Genomic DNA, 20,144 nt, shown 5'->3' with positions numbered 1-20,144 from the left:
AAATGATCACAAGAACAGTGAGCAAAAATCCCAGAACCACACAGGGGGACCTAGTGAATGACCTGCAGAAACCTGGGACCAAAGTAACAAAGCCTACCATCAGTAACACACTACGCCGCCAGGGACTCAAATCCTGCAGTGCCAGACGTGTCCCCCTGCTTTAAGCCAGTACATGTCCAGGCCCGTCTGAAGTTTTCTAGAGAGCATTTGGATGATCCAGAAGAAGATTGGGAGAATGTCATATGGTCAGATGAAACCAAAATATAACTTTTTGGTAAAAACTCAACTTGTCATGTTTGGAGGACAAAGAATGCTGAGTTGCATCCAAAGAACACCATACCTACCTAAGCATGGGGGTGGAAACATCATGCTTTGGGGCTGTTTTTCTGCAAAGGGACCAGGACGACTGATTCATGTAAAGGAAAGAATGAATGGGGCCATGTATCGTGAGATTTTGAGTGGAAACCTCCTTCCATCAGCAAGGGCATTGGAGATGAAACGTGGCTGGGTCTTTCAGCATGACAATGATCCCAAACACACCGCCCGGGCAACGAAGGAGTGGCTTCGTAAGAAGCATTTCAAGGTCCTGGAGTGGCCTAGCCAGTCTCCAGATCTCAACCCCATAGAAAATCTTTGGAGGGAGTTGAAAGTCCGTATTGCCCAGCAACAGCCCCAAAACATCTAGAGGAGATCTGCATGGAGGAATGGGCCAAAATACCAGCAACAGTTTGTGAAAACCTTGTGAAGACGTTTGACCTCTGTCATTGCCAACAAAGGGTATATAACAAAGTATTGAGATAAACTTTGTTATTGACCAAATACTTATTTTCCACCATAATTTGCAAATAAATTCATTAAAAATCCTACAATGTGATTTTCTGGATTTTTTTCTCATTTTGTCTGTCATAGTTGAAGTGTACCTATGATGAAAATTACAGGCCTCTCTCGTCTTTTTAAGTGGGAGAACTGGCACAATTGGTGGCTGACTAAATACTTTTTTGCCCCACTGTATAGTAGCTTAACCTTACAAGTTTACACAAACATATTGGACTTGGAATGTCAAAATGCCTAAATTCTTACCCAATTTGTAGACAAAAGAGACCCTTCTATTTACTTATATTATGTGATGTATAGTCTACTACATTAATACTACTGTAAACAGTGCTACCGACATAGGCCTCCTTGTTCTTTTGAGCTGTACTTCTACATTTTAGTCTCAGGGCGGCGCTGTCAAGCCTTCTAAGGGCTGTGACTAGATAGGCTACGGTTTATGTCAGATTCGCACAGAATATATTTTTTACGTAGTCGGTTAGAATTTACGCAGCCGGTTAGGATAATTAACGTAGCAGGTTAGGATCATTCAATTATGGTTCGGAAAACTGTTGAGTTAGCTAAAATGCTAAACTCCGCACAAAACAAATCTACTTTAGACGTCAATTTGACAACTGTATTCAATCTAGCCGTAACCTCATCTAAAACGCAAATGGTTCTATCTGTGAGCAAATCATAGACACTGTGCATCACCGTAAACGTTCCCCCTGTCATTTTAAAGATGGTGGAAGGTAGTTCTACAACTGTCATGTCGGGCGGTAGAAAGCCCCGTTCTGTGGCAAACCCTCTGGAATCCGCGATCACCACACCCAGTGAACGAATCTTGAGAGAATGCCACAATTTATATATCGACAGCGAAAACGGTAAATAGCAAGCTATTTCTACACACATAGCCTACATGATCAATAGAACAGCCGTGCATATTCGTTAAACCTGCTGTTCAACAAAATAGCAATTCATTTAAAAGTTAATGCCTGTGTTTACACGTGCTCGAATTTTCTACTCTGATCATCAAACGCTGTCTGTCACTATCCACTAATATGTCAAACACCCCAAACAAACAGGGTCTTTAACAGTGTCAAACTTCTTTGTATTGTTGTTTTAACCAGGTCTTTAACCAAGTGTTTGGATGTGTATTTGGCATTAAAAAATGTACAATATTGGTCTTATGTCATATTTTAAATAATAAATATAGCCTACAGTTTGTCAAGTGGTGGAAAACGTACTCAATTGTCATACTTGAGTAAAAGTAAAGATACCTTAATAGAAAATGTCTCAAGTAAAAGTGAAACTCACCCAGTAAAACACGACTTCAGTAAAAAGTCTAAGTATTTGGGTTTTAAAAATACTTAAGTGTCAAACGTAAAATGGAATTGTTCAAATGTACTTAAGTATCAAAAGTATAAACCATTTCAAATTCCTTATATTAAGCAAACCAGACGGCATCATTTTCTTTTTATTTATTTATTGGCAAATTTCCACGGGCACAATCCAACACGCAGACATCGTTTACAAATTAAGCGTTTGTGTTTATTGAATCCGCCAGATTAAAGGCAGTAGGGATGACCTTTAAGTGTGTTAATTTAACCATTTTCCTGTCAAAATTTAACGAGTACTTTTGGTTGTCAGGGAAAATATATGGAGTTAAAAGTACATTATTTTCTTTAGGACTATAGTGAAGTAAAATTTGGCAAAAATATAAATAGTAAAGTACAGATACCCTAAAAAAACAATGTAAGTAGTACATCGAAGTACTTTACACCACTGCAGTTTGTTGGCCAGATCATGCTCCTAGGGCCTACTCTATGTTCATGCCCTATTTCCTGAGCTAGATAGATATAGATACATTTTTCAACCATTTAAAAAAAAAAAAAAAAATCTTGAAAATGTGACATAAGTAAATGTTGTGATATCTGGATAAAGATGGAAAAGGGGTCTTAGAAAAACATTGTTGGAAAAGGACCCATAATAAGTAAGCATTTCACTGTTAGTCTACACCTGTTGTCAGCGAAGCATGTGGCAAATCAAATTTGATTAGATTTGTTAGCACGGCTTGCCTGACCCATACTGAAACGGTAGTGTCCGAAAGAAAGGAAAGCCGTCTGACCTGTGTATGTTTGTGTGTGTTCAGGGCTGGTGAAGATTGCAAGCCGACTGGGTCTCCGGCTCCTTCCTCCACGGAAGAAGATCATTGTGATGATAATGGGGAACCACTCTGCTGGAAAAAGCTCATTTATTAATTGGTAATATAGCTCCCTAGTATAACTGCTAAGGATCGGCACAGGCTAGGCCACAAATCCAAGAGCCGAGTCGAGTGTAGGAAGGAAGGAAAGAGGGCAAGAGAAAGGAAGAGGCAAATATGTTTGTTAAAATGTGGCTGACGAATGTCCACACAGGGACATGGATTGGAGGTGCTGCAAGATACAGCATTAGCCTAGACGTTGTGGTCTAACAATCCGGTGATTTATTTACCCGAGACCTTTCCTAATGGAAAGAAAGGAATCTAGCAATTTAGTGAGGATGTGAAATACCTAAGAATGTAGATGTATGAGTCTCTTTAATGAATATGACATGTAAAGATTCTGTTTTTGTTTTGCATTGTGTAACATTTTCATTATCACACTGTATCCTAAAGGATATCATGAATCTCATAGTCACACATACATTTGAAATTAATAATAACTCTCAAGTTTGATTCTGTGATTTAAATATATATTTTTTAAATCCCTAGTGATGGAATTTGTCAATGTGCAGTGCATTTCACACAATTGTTGACTCAATTTCACTTGCTGCCATTTCAGGTATGTGGAAGAACATATACAGAAAACAGGCGTTGCCATAGAAACGCAGGGATTTACGTTTATAACAAGTGGTCGGAAAAGAGAATCGCTGACGGTAAGTTCGTAGCACCACGCCACCGCTGCCGTGAATGTCTCTCAAAGCTCTTTTAACCATGTTGTAAACAACTTGCTTCGTATTCAGCCAGTGGCGATTGAATATCATAACAGTAAGCCTTGTGGTATGCTAATAATTGCTTACCAATGGTTTACTGTCGCTGGCGCCATGAATCTCATTCATTGCAGCCATATCTATGATCACTGGAGCCTGTTGTTGGTCACCGCTGGTACATATTCAGGAAATCTTTACAGCGTTGTACACTCATTTGGGATTTAGGCATATAGCTGGATCTACACATTGATGTACAGTGCCCTCCGTAAGTATTGAGACAGTGACACACTTGTTGTTTTGACTCTGTACTGCAGCACTTTCAAGTATAAATGATATAATGACTATGAGGTTAAAGACTGTCAGCTTTAATTTGAGAGTGTTTTCATCCATGCCGGGTGAACCGTTTTATAAATTACATTACAGCACTTTTTGTACATAGTCCCCCTGTTTTAGGGGACCAAAAGTATTAGTACAAATGAACCTATACCGTATATAATAAAGTAGTCAAAAGTTTAGTATTTGGTCTCAAATTCCTAGCATGTAATGATTACACCAAGCTTGTAACTCTACACACTTGTTGGATGCATTGGCTGTTTGTTTTGGTTGTGTTTCAGACTATTTTGTGCCCAATAGAAATTAATGGTAAATAATGTATTGTGTTTTGGATTCCCTTTTTTAATTGTAAATAAGAATAGAATATGTTTCTTAACACTTCTACATCAATGTGGATGCTACCATGATTACGGATAGTCCTGAATTAATCGTGAATAATGACATGTCAAAGTTAAGAAATGCTAACCACTCACCATAACAATAACAGGGGAGGTTAGCATTTTTGGGGGTATGATATTTGTGTGTCTTAACTTTCTCATTATCATTATTCACAATTAGGACTAACATATTATATTATATTCTTATTTACAATAAAGGTGACTTGAAAATTACACTACATTATTTACCATTTGTATTTATTGACTTTTGTATTTGTATTAATTAGGGATCCCCATTAGCTGTTGCCAAGGCAGCAGCTACTCTTCCTGGGGTCCAAACACATTAAGGCACTTACATTACATATAAAACAAAATATAAAACAGCACATCATATAACATTATTACACCACTACATATCTACACTACAAAATGTATAACACCACCATACTACAATGTACGTGCGTGTGCTAGCGCTTGTGTGCGTATGCAATGTTTCCTTACTTTGTGTGTGTCTCTTCACAGTCCCCGCTGTTCCATAAGGTGTATTTTTATCAATTAATTTCTATTGGGCACAAAATAATCTAAAACACAACCAAAACAAACAGCAAATTCATCCAACAAGCTTATAGGTTAACAAGCTTGATGTATTCATTGTGTGCTAGGAATATGGGACCAAATACTAAACTTTTGACTACTTTAATACACATAAGTGAATTTGTCCCAATACCTTTGGTCCCCTAAAATGGGGTTGACTATGTATTAAAAGCGCTGTAATTTCTAAACCGTTCCCCCCGATATGGATGATGCTTCACTATCCCAATAATTATGGAGAGCACTGTATTCACGTATGAATGTAAGTCGCTTTGGATAAAAGCTTCTGCTGAATTACATATGATATATTCGGTATATTACATCGGGACGTGGTTGCATCTTGATATATTACTCTACTTTTGAGGTCTGAAAAAAATATCGAACAAACTTTCATTTTATGACTTGAACAATGTCACTGCAGTGAAATTGCGCTCGTGTGAGTTAGGTTAGTTTTAAAAAAACAAGCGTGCAGGTACCATGTAACACGCAGATAATGCTTCACGCATTCAATCTAGTTTTGACATAATTTTAACTCTGTGTAGTTTTACAATGAGAGGCCACTTTTCTTGCTTAAGCGATGCATGTATGCCTGTGTAAACGTAATGGTAGTACAGTGGTGATGGCTCACTCTGCATGCTGCTCCATCCCCAGAGGACCTGGGCTGCATGCAGAGAGAGAGAGAGCAGAGAGAGAGCAGAGAGAGCGATTGGCATATTTGCAGTATCATCAGGCTAGGCAACAAGCTTCTCTCTTTCTTTCTTTCTCTCTCTCTCCCTCCCCTACCTTGGTGAAGGAGATGAAGATGAATAATGTAATTATAGTGAAGGACTGTAAGGATTATCTGCTTTATATACAGGAAGGGCTTAAAGCCATGCGCGAGCTGCAGCAAAGCCGCTGGCATTGAGACCAAGAATATCGCCTCGCCTGGCTACTCCAGGAGGAAGACATCTTTCTGACCAGCTGGGCTCCCAACAAGTCTATACGTAGCTAGACATTTTCTGTCTCTTCCTACCACCTCTCTCACTATCTTTTTTAAAATCTTCCACAGGGAAATGCCACGCTCCATCTCTACCCCCATTTCCGACCACTCCTGGAGTTTAAAGGTAGGGTTTCCCCTGTCGTCGGAAATCCTTTCCAGTGTGCCTGGTTTACGAGTCCGTTTTGTGGCACAATTTTATGTTTTTCTCTTGCGTGAGTAATTACGGCGTAAAGTTGATTGTCGTCTAACTTCCACAGCTTTATATTCTGCCTATTTCACAGGTTTTGTTTTAATGCTGTCTTCCTATTTTGAACCCATTGTCGTTTTCACAGCGGCAGGAAAGACTGCACACCTGTAACTTAATGGCACGTTTGTGTTCTTCTGTCCATTATTCTTATGGTAGGCACATTTTGTTGCACCTCAGAACCACCGAAAAGTGTTTAGTCTGGAGCAGATTTTGCTACTTAAGTTTTCATCTATTCTGTTCAGGGAGGACTAAAACACACACATGTTGGTAAATACAGAAGAAAATACATTTCACGGTAAACTGTTTTAATTGAATTAATGCAAACTTTACGCTAGTGTAAAGGCTTAAAAGGGCAGTGCAGTCAAAAACATGATTTTCCTGTGTTTTATATATATTTTCACACTGAGGATGGAATGATTCTATGAAATTGTGAAAATTATGATAATGAACTTTTAATATAAGAGCTGTTTGAAAATAAGTTTTTAATAGACCAATAACAAACAACAGATAGTTTTCAGGTGACACATCCCTCCCATTTGGCTCCTCCAATTAGGCCCCTCTCTCAGAGCACTCCCAGATAGTCCTAGCACAATTGTTGCTTGAGAAATTCAATTTTATGCTAAGTCATTTAAAAATAATTTTTTACACTTTTAATTGAAAACAATCACAGTAATTGTTACCCAGAAATTATTTGATATTGAGATAAAAATGGCTGCATTGGACCTTTTTTTTTAAAAGTTGTAAATCTGATCCTAGTGACTTTGTCCACGGTATCAGAACATTGCATCAAATCTACTTGGAATGCATTGATTTCTTACTGAAGTCTTGGTTCAAACATACTGCTGCTTGGTTCCCTCCACAAGGTGTGTCTGTCTGATAGGAGCTAGAGCTTATAGGTGGTGTGTCTTGATGACTAACGCTCAATTCTGAGTCATCATAGTCTGGTTGCGTCTCCGATGTCTATAATAGTGCACGCTACTTTTGACGAGAGCCCCGTTCCCTATATAGCGAACGACTTTTGACCAGAGCCCTATGGGGCCCTGGTCAGAAGTAGTGCACTATATAGGGTGCCATTTGGAACATCAGTGTGGTTTAACACTTCATCTGTGCTGCAGACTCTGTGTGATTGCTTCTCACTGTCATTTATATCTCGGGGAGGTGGAGATGAGAATGGGATTACATAGGACCATCAGACAAAATCGTGCTGTCATCTTAGGAAAAGTGCCTGTAGAGTAGCTACAGTAGGTTGGAGCTCCAATTTGATGGCTACAAGGTAGCTGGTAACATGAATGTAGATACGGTCTTGGTGGGTGTGTCCAAGGTGTCTAAGGCCAGGGGAGGGCCTGTGCAGTGCGGATTCCGTGTGTCTCCACATTGACAGCGAGACGTGTACACAGAGAGAGAGGGGGGGGGTTCACCGGGTGCAGAGTGCACACTGCACTGTATGGAGCTGTGAGTCACACGCCCCATCTACGGCAGTGCGGTGGAGTCAGGAGGACAGGAGGAGGAGCAGCTGAGAAATGTCACAGCCGTGAGAGATGGATTAGCCAAGGCACCAGCAGCAGCCACTGCCACTGACTGAAGAGCCACAGGCCGCCCGCTGAGGCGCTGGAGAATCATCATGGATCTGTTCTGGATACAGCTAGCTATTTATGTCCACATCACCACCGACATCAACGCCGTACTCCAACGACATGTTGAGATGTTATTAAGCGGTGGAGGATGACTCATCGAAATCTGTCCTCCGTGTGATTATTGCCATTTGTTTGCTGGTTTACACTGTCTTTCAAGTCTAATTGCTCTATTTGCTTGATACTCTCGTCAGAACAAGAGTGTGTGCTCTTGAGGAACAGGTGTTTAATCAAGTAATATGTTTAGTGTCATTTCCACCGTCTTGGAACAACAGTCTTTAATCAAAGTCTTGTCAAGAGGTTACATGTTCAGATCTCAAATTTGATGTACAGCATCAAAATGGCATGTTAAGTTATCCGTTTTGACAGCCGTCAGTTTGGTCCAACTCTGGTTGGGTATACTATACTACAGTGCTTGAGTTTGCCTGGATTGGGTTTAACACAGGCGGCTCTGGAGCAAAATGTATCAAAACTAGATCAGCGCCCCCTGTCCCTACAATCGTATTAATTGTGACCTAAAAGGCTAAACTGATCCTAAATCGGCACTTCTACTTCGAGACACTTGATATAAACACCCCCCTGCCCCGCAGGGTCACGTTGTCTTGCAGCCTTTGACCTTATCCTGGTGCACCGGATATGCCGGGGGGGGGGGCTCTTGCAATGAAGGAATCTATCCCATACTGGGGCAGCATGTCTGTATCTAATCTATTTGATTTGGCTATTTTTAGATGTTCTTCTTGCATAATGACAATGGTAAAAGCACAAGTTGTCTTCTGTCTGTCAACCCCTATAGGGACAGGCACAGGAGTCTGCGCTGCACCCTTAATGTCTTAGAACCGAACCCAACTGGAGCGCAGTAATGGGTGCTGGACCTCATTAACTGTGTTTGACATGCCCCTCTGTTGTGCCGTGAAAGGGACCTTGTCCTTGAGTCTTGGTTGTGTTGGGATTGGAGACAGGGCCGTGTGGGTGGAAATCTATGGAGACGTCTCATCTCGTCTCGAGCCGCTAGGGAGATTGACGCATTAGGGGAGCGAGCAGCCGCGTTGATATAGGAGAATGTTGGGAATGCTAATGTGCACCAACAGCAAGAGCAGCACAAGGCTGTGATTTGTACTGGCTGGTAACACCTGCCTCTCGCAATGATAAAGCCCCAGTGTCATCCCAAGTGGGGGAGGAAGGTGGGTATGTGTCTCTCAACAGTCATCCTGTTCTGATTCTGAGAGGGTTGGGGGAGGGTCAGTCATAGCTGCAGTGCATGGTGTGTTTGTGTCATGTAACCCCCACTGTGCGTTGCTTCACAGTCGTTCTTCACTGGCTAGCTTTATGTCTCACTCCCCTCTGTAAAGCTGCCAGTTGAAGAGCTGTTGTGGGTAACTATGACTACAGACCTCTCTACAGAAGGGGATGGTAAAGGCATAATTCAGACCTTACGAGTCAAATTGAGGGTTGATCTGAGGCCGTGTTTTGTTTTTGTCTGAGTAGAGGGTTTTTAGTGAAGTAGCCTACTGCACTGTACTACTTGCTCTGGATCCAATCAAAATGTTATTGAAATTGTTTACAAATGGTTCATCCTAATTGTCTCTGCAGGCATATGCAAAATCGTAGAGAAATGTAGAATAGACAGTCCTTGCATTCTTGCATTCTTGCAGACTAGCGCTGCGGGCATCGTCCTCAGCTTTCCAAGTATTGACCGCACTGAAGTTTATGGGCAACAAATAAAACAGATTTTGGTGCCGACAGCCTTCAACGGGACTGGTGGCTGCATCATATTATGGGTATGCTTGGAATCATTAAGGACTGGGGAGTTTTTCAGAATTAAAAAGAAACGGAAAGGAGCTAAACACAGGCAAAATCTTAGAGGGAAAACCTGGTTCAGTCTGCTTTCCACCAGACACTAGGAGATGAATTCACCTCTCAGCAGGACAATAACCTGAAACATAAGGCCAAATCTACACTGGAGTTGCTTTCCAAGAAGACGGTGAATGTTCCTGAGTGGCCGAGTTACATTTTTGACTCAAATCTACTTGGAAAATCTATGGCAAGACCTGAAAATGGTTGTCCAGCAATGATCAACAACCATTTTGACAGAGCTTGAAGAATTTTGAAAAGAATAATGGACAAATGTTGCACAATCCACGTGTGGAAAGCTCTTAGAGACTTACCCAGAAAGACTCACAGCTGTAATCGCTGCCAAAGATGCTTCCACAAAGTATTGACACAGTGAATACTTATGTAAATGAGATATTTATGTATTTAATTTGTTTTTAACATGACCCTCCAGCATGATAAAAAATGTTTTCAGTTTGTCATTATGGGGTATTGTGTGTAGATGGCTGAGGGAAAAAATATGTTTAATCAATTTTGAATTCAGGCTGTAACACAACAAAATGTGGAATATGTCAAATGGTATGAATACGGTATGAATACTTTCTGAAGGCACTGTATGCACACAGACAGTCCCAATTCACTCCTTACCTCTTCCTCTTGGCCCATTCAATGTTTGCAGATATGGAAGGCAGAAGCAATATGGTGGAAGCTCCACCATTACACTGCTTACGCCTATCCAGACCTTACAGATCTGATCAAGTTAAAGGGTTCGGGCCAAGGGGGAGGGACCGTGAGCAAATTGGGTCCAGCTGACTTTGTCGGCGTGTGTTGTAGGTGTTACGGACTATCTGTCGGCTGAGATCTCCACCTCCAAGCAGAAGAAGTTTAGTCTGGTGACGTTCGTGGACACACCGGGCCTGGTGGATGGGGACATGGTCTATCCCTTTGATGTCAACCGCGCGATCACCTCGTTTGGTATGACTCATTCCCTTCGCTGGTGTGGCTTGATATGCAGTTAACGCACACATTCTCACCCACGCACACACCCTGATCCCGTCACATAGGCAGGACTGCATCACCTTGTGTAATCATTCTGGTATGTTGGTGCGTGGGGGAGGATGGGACAGCACAAAGAGGATCTTTTGTAATCACTCTGATGCCTAGTCACTTTACCCTGCCTTCATGTACATATCGACCTCAAATATCTCCTACCCCTGCACATTGATCTGGTACTGCTACTCCCTGTATATAGCTACATTTTTGTGTATTTTATTCCTCTTGTATTCCTCCTCCTATTTCTAAACTCTGCAATGTTGGGAAGGGCTCGTAAGCAAGCATTTCACAGTAAAGTCTACACACCAGTTGTATTCGGGGGCATGTGACAAATATTCTTTGGGGGGGATTTGATTGTATCTTTTTATAAACACATTCTACGTGGGGGTGCCTCTTTCCAGGGGAGCAGGCGGACCTGGTCTTTGTGTTCTTCGACCCTATGGGCCAGGCGTTGTGCAAGCGCACGCTCAACATTGTGGAGAAGCTGAGCGATAAGGTTGCGGACAAGCTGCGCTTCTACCTCAGCAAGGCAGATGAAGCCGGGAGGGAGACGGACAGACAGGTCAGTTACTCTTTGACGATGTACTTTCCATTTAACTTCCATCTAGATCCCTCTGCTGTTCATGTAGTGACTGGATCGATGTCTATGGAGAACAATGTGTGTTGGTTTATGCTTGTTGGTTCAGAATGGATTAGATTTTGAAGCACGTTATGGCAGTTGCTGTGTGGTATAACAATTTCATTTAACTTGGCAATTTTAATTACATCTACTATTTTTATCACATCATAATTAAGCAATAAGGCCCGAGGAGGTGTGGTATATGGCCAATATACAACGGCTAAGGGCTGTGTCCAGGCACTCTGCCTATGCCACAGTCCTTAGCCATGATATATTGGCCATATTCACAAATCCCTCAGGTGCCTTATTGCTATTATAAACTGGTTACCAACGTAATTAAAGCAGTAAAAATAAATGTTTTGTCATACCCATAGCATACAATCTGATACAGTGCATTCCAAAAGTATTCAGACCCCTCCCCCCTTTCCACATTTTGTTACGTTACAGCCTTATTCTAAAATGGATTACATTTTTTAAAAATCCTCATCAATCGACACACAATTACCCCACAATGAGGATTTTAGAAATGTTTGCACATTTATTAAAAATAAAAAAAATACATAAGTATTCTGACCGTTTGCTATGAGACTCGAAATTTGAGCTCAGGTGCATCCTGTTTACATTGATCATTCTTGAGATGCTTCTACAACCTTGATTGGAGTCCACCTGTGGTAAATTAAACTGATTGGACAGGATTTGGAAAGGCACAAACCTGACTATATAAGGTCCCACAGTTGACAGTGCATGTCAGAGCAAAAACCAAGCCATGATGTCCAAGGAACGTAGAGCGCCGAGACAAGATTGTGTCGAGGCACAGATCTGGGGAAGGGTACCAAAACATTTCTGCAGCATTGAAGGTCCCCAAGAACACAGTGGCCTCCATCATTCTTAAATGGAGAACGTTTTGAACTACCAAAACTCTTTCTAGAGCTGGCTGCCCGGCCAAAATGAGCAATTTGGGAGAAGGGCCTTAATCGGGGTGACCAAGAACATGATGGTGACTCTGACAAGCCTCCAGAGTTCCTCTTTGGAGAACCTTCCAGAAGGACAACCATCTCTGCAACACTCCACCAATCGGGCCTTTATTGTAGAATGGCAAGACGGAAGCCACTCCTCAATAAAAGACACATGACAGCCCGTTTGGAGTTTGCTAAAAGGCACCTGAAGGACTCTGAGAAACAAGATTTTCTGGTCTGATGAAACCAATATTGAACTCTTTGAATGCCAAGTGTCACGTCTGGAGGAAACCTGGCACCATCCCTACGGTGAAGCATGGTGGTCGCAGCTTCATGCTGTGGAGATGTTTTTCAGCGGCAGGGACTGGGAGACTAGTCAGGATCGAGGGAAAGAGAGATCCTTAATGAAAACCTGCTCCAGAGCACTCAGGACCTCAGACTGGGGGTGAAGGTTCACCTTCCAACAGGACAACGACCCTAAGCACACAGCCAAGACAACGCAGGAGTGGCTTCAGGACAAGTCGCTGACTGTTTTTGAGTGGCCCAGGCTGTGCTCGGATTTGAACCGGATCGAACATTTTCTGGAGAGACCTGAAAATAGCTGTGCAGCAACACTCCCCATCCAAACTGACAGAGCTTGACAAGATTTGCTGAGAAGAATGGGACAAACTCCCCAAATATAGGTGTGCCAAGCTTGTAGCGTCATACCCAAGAAGACTTGAGACTGTAATCGCTGCCAAAGGTGCTTCAACAAAGTGCTGAGTAAAGGAAGTCTGATATTTCAGTTTTTGCCTTGTCATCATGGGGTATTGTGTGTAGATTGATGAGGGGGGAAAAAACAATTTAATCCATTTTAGAATAAGGCTGCGACGTACCAAAATGTGTAAAAAGTCTAGGGGTCTGAATATTTTCCGAATGCACTGTATTCCACGGCTGTCAGCCAAGCAGCATTCAGGGCTCGAACCAACCAGCTTATAATATGTGTTATAGCACATGTTACTTCCCAAACTTAGAATATTGCATACATGAAATCTCTCTAGAATACCTTTGTTTTGGCCGTGCTGCTGCTCCAGTTTCAACTGTTCTGCCTGCGGCTATGGAATCCTGACCTGTTCACCGGACGTGCTACCTGTCCCAGACCTGCTGTTTTCAACTCTCTAGAGACAGCAGGAGTGGTAGAGATACTCTTAATGATCGGCTATGAAAAGCCAACTGACATTTACTCCTGAGGTGCTGACTTGCTGCACACTCGACGACTACTGTGATTATTATTATTTCACCATGCTGGTCATTTATGAATATTTGAACATCTTGGCCATGTTCTGTTATAATCTCCACCCGGCACAGCCAGAAGAGGACAGGCCACCCCTCATAGCCCGGTTCCTCTCTAGGTTTCTTCCTAGGTTTTGGCCTTTCTAGGGAGTTTTTCCTAGCCACCGTGCTTCTACACCTGCATTGCTTGCTGTTTGGGGTTTTAGGCTGGGTTTCTGTACAGCACTATGAGATATCAGCTGATGAAAGAAGGGCTATATAAATAAATTTGATTTGAGTTTTCATTTGTTGTTTTCTCATGAACAGCGTGTCATGATGCAGATAGTTCAGGAACTGTGTCGCCGACCAGGGCTGAACAAGTGTGGCTTTGAGATGCCCACCATATACATCCCTAACCCCCAGAAGGTAAGACACCACGGACTAAGGCTAGACAAGTCTGTCCCAGAGACCTCGTTCAATATAAAACTCTGCACAAAGTCACAAATGTAGGTTGAAAAGTATTCTCAAAGCATTTCCTGATATTTCAATGTACAATGAGAACAAAATGTCTTGGTGTTTTTTCACAGGATATTTAGGCCCTACCACCCTCTGTGCCATTTAGCTTGCCTCACAGTTAATTTGACAAAGTCAATCAAGTAGTGGTAAAGCTGAAGATTTCCTTTTCAGCTACTACTTTACCAGGTATTTTTTATATACATTTCTACTGAACTGATAATTAATAGGGCAAGTAGGATATATATGAGGCTTATATGTGCAAAATAATTATATTTTGAAACCATGTGGATGGGATGAGAATAAATAAAAAAGTTTTATTAAAATATTAAACCCATGACACTGTCCTCTGGAGGGAGGCTATGGAGTTGTTTCAGAGCATTTCCATCAAGTGTAGCCTACTCCCTGTAATCGATCTTCAGCTGTTGAACATAGTTTGGTTAGGTATGGATTTAAGGCACTCTTGCTGTGGAAGGTAAATCCTCCTGATCAGGAGATCTGATGGCTGTGGATCGTTGAGAACAGGATGAATCACTTGTGTTATGACAGCTGGGAGAGTTACATTCCGTCTCAGTGGGACTAGGGGTTATAAACAACCAGGCCTGATCAGCCACCTTTAGCAGCTTCAGACCTGAGTAATCGCTCCCTCATCCGGTAATCAATGGTCGTCAGGCTCTGCGATGGATGGTCGGTGGATTTTTGCATTCGTCCTGCACTAATGAATTACTGCTGAGAGAGGGAGGCCAAACTTTCCAGTCTTTCCTTCTCAAAACTCCAAAATGCATACAGTAAATCAACATCAGAAGTGATCAAAATGCATTGTGTACTTTATGGAGGAGGATGTTGTGTGACCAAGAGGTTGGCTGCTTATTCCTCTGTCCTGTTGTCCAGCCGAGCCGGTGTGTGAACCAGATCGACGGAGTGTGTCAGACGATAGAGAAGACCATCAACCAGGCCGTCCAGAAGACACTGGACCAGCTGGAGAAGGACTGTGACCTCATCTCCTCCACAATCGACAGCAAATTGTCCCAGGACAGGTAAGAGAAGGAAACAGTAGGTATCCTAGTGGTTTGAGAGGTGGACCAGTAACCGAAAGGTTGCTCGTTCAAGTCCCGGGCCGGGTGACGGAAAAGTAGGGCTTCAACTGGCCACTGGAGAGCTGCTGGTGTCATTCTACCCTTGTAACCTTGAGGAAGGCACTGAACCCCAAAAATAGGGGACCAGGCTATTCCTCTCAAAGCTCCATTAACCCCTGGGCCTCTGTCTGTGTTCCTGCAGGGCGGACGTGAGTTTCAACAGCAGTGTCCGTCTGCACTCCTTCCTGTGTGGGGCACTGGGCATCCTACTGCCGTGCCTTTTCATCCTCAGCTTCGTCGTCAACACCCTGACTCCAGAGGAGCTGCAGGAGCTGCTGGGAGATGGGCTGGCCAAAGCCCTTGGGCTCTCCATGGTAGGTAACCTCTGACTCCTAACCCCTGACTCGAACATTCAGACCCTGAATTTCAAATCGCCCCCTAGCCCCTCTTCCCTAGGTACTCCTGTAGATGTATTACGACACAGCTCTAATGCATTTAAAAACTTGTCATGAGCATGACCAACCAAGACTCAGAATAAGAATTGATATCCCGTTTGCCTCAAAATACTGTTCTAAATACTGCTGTTGTTATGCTCGTCTCAACAGGGTGTAGTTGTCTTTCTGTGGACCTGGATACCAGAGGATTTCCAGATATTGTTTGTGATCATATTTGGTGTACTCTGCTACTTTTTCTTTTGTCTTGCCAAGTATTTTGCCCGGTAAGCAGAATCACTGTTTCTCTCTTTTTCTCACGCACAAAAAACACACACTAATCCATTGCTTACTCCAGTCCCGCCCCTCATGGAAAACATTTCCCACTTTGATTGACAGCCGTTGACATGTGATTGTGTCCTCAGCCAAGGGAATAGGACTCTTACGAAGAAGGAGAAGAGAAGCCTCACAGAGTACAGCGATTACGTCCAGGATGTCGTCAAAGCCAAGAAGGTGCGATTTCATTGCAATAATTCTCATTCGGCAATTCGGTCGAAGAAGTTGTGTATTCAAGTGTGTCGATTTAGATATATTTCTGAGGCATGAAATGCGCTACTGGGTACATATCATCTGTATTCCATTCTCAACTTATTTCAACAGGGAAAACTATACGAGGAGTATCTCGCGCAGTGTGCTGCTGAATATGACTTCTGATAAGGGGCGGGCGGATCCATCGGAAATCTACATGCCAGACTTTCTCGTTGATTGTTTTGTGGGACGTCTTCTTAAGTCTTTTCCTAATCACACTGATCAAGGGCTCACATGCCTAGGATTGCACAATTTGGGAAGCTTTCTGGTACATTTATATGCCACTGGGCAGAGGGAGAAGTATTTCTTTCTGTAATAAAACTCGTTCTGATTGGCTGGGCCTGGCTCCACAGTGTGTGGGCCTATGCCCTCCCAGGCCCACCCATGGCTGCGCCCCTGCCCAGTCCTGTGAAATATGTAGATTATGGCCTAATTTATTTATTTCTATTGACTGATATCCTTATACCAACTATAACTGAGTCAAATCTTTGAAATTGTTGCATTTTGCTTTCATATTTTTGTTCAGTGTATAACTCAATTTGTGAGATACAGTATATAACTGTGAGAAATATAAAGTGCCTTTTCTATTTGGAAAACTGTGATTTAAGAAGTATCTCAATCTGAAATTTCTCGTGACTTTTTCAGGATGTGTATGTATTTACATCTGAAAGCATGTATGGGACTGTTTACTTGTTTATAGGCTACCTTTCTTAAATGACTCTCTAAGCTAAAAAGCAAACAATTTGCTGGCAAGGTGTTTCTTGACGTCTTTTTGAAACATCTTAGATTCTAATGTTTGAACGTGCTTGGGGGATCCTGTGACATTTTGTAATGAATATGTTGTATTACAAACTACAGTATCAATAGAAGTGTCTGTATTCTGGACAAGAAATCAAAAATCTCCATAATGCTGATTAACATTAACGAGTGTGCCAACAGCGATTATTTAATTTTTTTCTATGGGAATGCAAAGGTAGAGATGATCATGACGTGAGAACACTGTGTGTGTGGCAGGGAATGCTATTTTATGGCAATATATGGAGACACACCAACTCTATTTTAAAAGGCCAGACTTTTTTTTACCAGACTGCTTCCACATGGTTAGCAAATGAAATAGAACAGTCAGTTCGGTCAGTGCTTTCTCCTGCCTCCTATTTCCTTTCATGAGAAAGATTCCCAATACAGAATGTAGAATGGTTCACACAGCACAGTATAGTAGTAGTGAAAGGTGTGAAAAGTATTTTTAAGCAATAAGGCCTGAGGTGTGACATATTGCCAATATACCAGGGCTAAGGGCTGTTCTTAAGCACGACGCAACTTGGAGTGCCTGGACACAGCCCTTATAGCTGTGGTATATATGGCCCTATATCACAAACCCCCCCAGGTGCCTTATTGCTATTATAAACTGGTTACGGATGTAATTAGAGCAGCACATATAAATGTTTTGTCATACCCGTGGTATACAGACTGATATACCACGGCTGTCAGCCAATCAGCATTCAGGGCTCGGCCCACCCAGTTTATAATCCTGCTTGTGAAGTGAAGCCCTGACTAAGCACTGATGTGTATTTCACCTTCTGAATGTCTCATGTTGTTTGGTAGTACATGGTTATAATACTCAATTATATGGATTAGTATGCCGTTTGTCTTACTGCTAGTCTTTGGATCAGTGAAATGTAAAATAACTTACCATTTAATGCCTTCAATGAATACAGTATATAGAATATATATATATATATATTTATTGGCCTCATAAGGTGCCTGTTTTGGGGTCATTTATACTTGTACAATGCAGAATACCTCCACTGTGTGCTGTTTGCAATAATGTTTCAAACTGTAAACACAAAGTTTGGGTATGTCTTCGATGTAGCTTTAGGGAATAATCACAACTGAAGTTCTTGTGAAAAGGTGCTGTTTCTACATGTATTAGGGTTCTTGTGTACTGGTGTTTCAGATGTTATTTATTTTTCAATATACTTAAATTATGTAAATGTATCCTGTTTTTTTCTTTTTGCATGTATAACTTCTAGAATGTCTTTCTTCAACCGTCTGATAAGCCTAGTTTACGTGTTGCATTTCCTCAAAGTAGGAGGTCTCTTATACATTTTTAAGCTATACTCTGTAACAATGTAATATAAGGTAATTAAATGTTTTCTGATTAATCCTGTGTATTGTTCTGTGTATTTTCTACCACAATCACAAACCAGGGATCAGTTTGAGAACTAGAAAGTTGTATTTAAAACTGGTCCAGTGTCTGTATAGGTTCACACACTGCTTTGTGTAAAGCCTTATTTGCATATTTCCCAGTGTGCCTTGCCTTTTGGGTGAAGTGTAGTTACTACCCATAGCTGTATCCATTTTCAGTCTTGTAGCCTTCAAGTGAGATCCTAAGCAAATTTAGAACAATACAAATATTTTGTAAGGTGTAGTTTTATCATAAAAGAGTGACGGGAAACTGAGGCTCTGTCCACAATGCACATTAGTGACATCAGGTCAGCAATATGGCAGTGTGATTTTAAAATTTAAAAAAAATATCCACTGTTTTAATCAAAACTCTGTGGTGCAGTGGTAAATTGTCTTTAGTAGCCTATAACCAGGTTCGCATCATGCTTCCCTTTTTGCCTTCAAGTTACCTATTTTTCAAAAATGTATATTGATGGCATTATTTGGGATGCTTAATTAAGAGATAAGGCACGAGGGGGTGTGGAATATGGCCAATATACCACGACTAAGGGATTTTCTTAGGCACAGCCCTTAGCCGTGTCGTATTGTCCATATACCACAAACTCCCGAGGTGCCTTATTGCTATTATAAACTGGTTAGCAATGTAATTAGAGCAGTAAAAATGTTTTGTCATATCTGTGGTATACGATCTGATATACCACGGCTGTTAGCCAGTCAGCATTCAGGGCTTGAACTACCCAGTTTATAAGACTAAATTAAAAAATGAACAACAGTGCTGAATGTGTTTCGCATAAAACAATTTTCAAAATAGTTTGCCTTCAACTGGATCTGACCTCATACCGTCACATCCCTGAATTTCCATAGTTCCCTACGCTACCTTTTTGTACAAAATCCTAACTATATTTGTAAGTACGGTGTCCAGTAGCAGCTTGGACTCTAAGCGCCTGAACCAATCAGTGCAAAACATGGTTTGAAGAAGCACGTGATCAAATGAAGCGTCGGACGTCATTGATGACGTACTTCTGATAAAGTGATACACGCTTCTTCGAAGTAATGCCTCGATCACACCGACAGTGGCCTTGCATTTTGGTACACCAGAAGTACATTCATTTCCGATGGGACATTGCATTTGGCTTGCTGCTGTGCGTTCTGTGTGGCGCGTACGTTTTGATTTATCGAAGTATGAGTCAAATTGTATGCGTAGACAGAAATGGTAGCAGAAGGTAAATGTTTAACTTTTGTTACACATATCCAGATGATGCTGTGTACCTTTTTGTGCACACACTGTCGGTGTGATCAAGGCGTTAGCAATTTTGACGCATGCCTCGGAGCTCTGGTATCAACCATAACATCACAAGTTTACAGGCCACATCAGCCCTGCAGGTCACATTATGCTGGCTTGCAAAGTGATGTGTAATTCCTATTGGAATCCAGCCCGAGTTGGGATAGGCAACATTTAGAATTTGTATTACCCACAACCTGCATTTAGAATGAATGACTGGGTTGATTAGACTAAGGTAACCCACAAGACTTAACAGGAAACACCATTTCAGTAACGGTTGCAAACGTCCAAGTAACCGATTGGATTAGTTTAGAAAAACATTTAAGTAGCATAAAATTAATGAATCAAATGTACATTCAAAAAATATATATACTTCTGCAATAGAGCATGCTGGGAAATATAATGATGGTTGTGGTTTAACAC

The 20,144-nt window shown here is 41.7% G+C and overlaps 1 protein-coding gene across 1 annotated transcript; it reads left to right on the top strand.

Moving 5' to 3' along the window:
- Positions 1 to 1,527: 1,527 nt before the first annotated feature.
- Positions 1,528 to 18,417, top strand: si:dkey-98f17.5 (uncharacterized protein LOC569123 homolog). Its single transcript, XM_024439403.2, has 12 exons — positions 1,528 to 1,694; positions 2,963 to 3,074; positions 3,633 to 3,726; positions 6,130 to 6,184; positions 10,603 to 10,743; positions 11,223 to 11,383; positions 13,975 to 14,073; positions 15,052 to 15,197; positions 15,439 to 15,610; positions 15,842 to 15,954; positions 16,093 to 16,180; positions 16,328 to 18,417. Exons 1-12 carry the CDS (start codon positions 1,553 to 1,555, stop codon positions 16,379 to 16,381), a joined length of 1,377 nt encoding a protein of 458 aa, XP_024295171.1. The 5' UTR covers positions 1,528 to 1,552; the 3' UTR covers positions 16,382 to 18,417.
- Positions 18,418 to 20,144: the final 1,727 nt, after the last annotated feature.

The sequence above is a fragment of the Oncorhynchus tshawytscha genome, linkage group LG12, assembly GCF_018296145.1.
Source record: "Oncorhynchus tshawytscha isolate Ot180627B linkage group LG12, Otsh_v2.0, whole genome shotgun sequence".
Lineage (NCBI taxonomy): Eukaryota > Metazoa > Chordata > Actinopteri > Salmoniformes > Salmonidae > Oncorhynchus > Oncorhynchus tshawytscha.
The sequence above is the reverse complement of the archived record's forward strand: the minus strand, read 5'-3'. Positions and strand labels throughout refer to the sequence as shown.

Bases quoted from the DNA above. Each gene is read 5' to 3' on its own strand.
- si:dkey-98f17.5 (XM_024439403.2), top strand. From the start codon at position 1,553: ATGGTGGAAGGTAGTTCTACAACTGTCATGTCGGGCGGTAGAAAGCCC. The intron at 10,744-11,222 runs GTATGACTCATT...GCCTCTTTCCAG, and splicing joins CCGCGCGATCACCTCGTTTG to GGGAGCAGGCGGACCTGGTC. The intron at 15,198-15,438 runs GTAAGAGAAGGA...GTGTTCCTGCAG, and splicing joins AGCAAATTGTCCCAGGACAG to GGCGGACGTGAGTTTCAACA.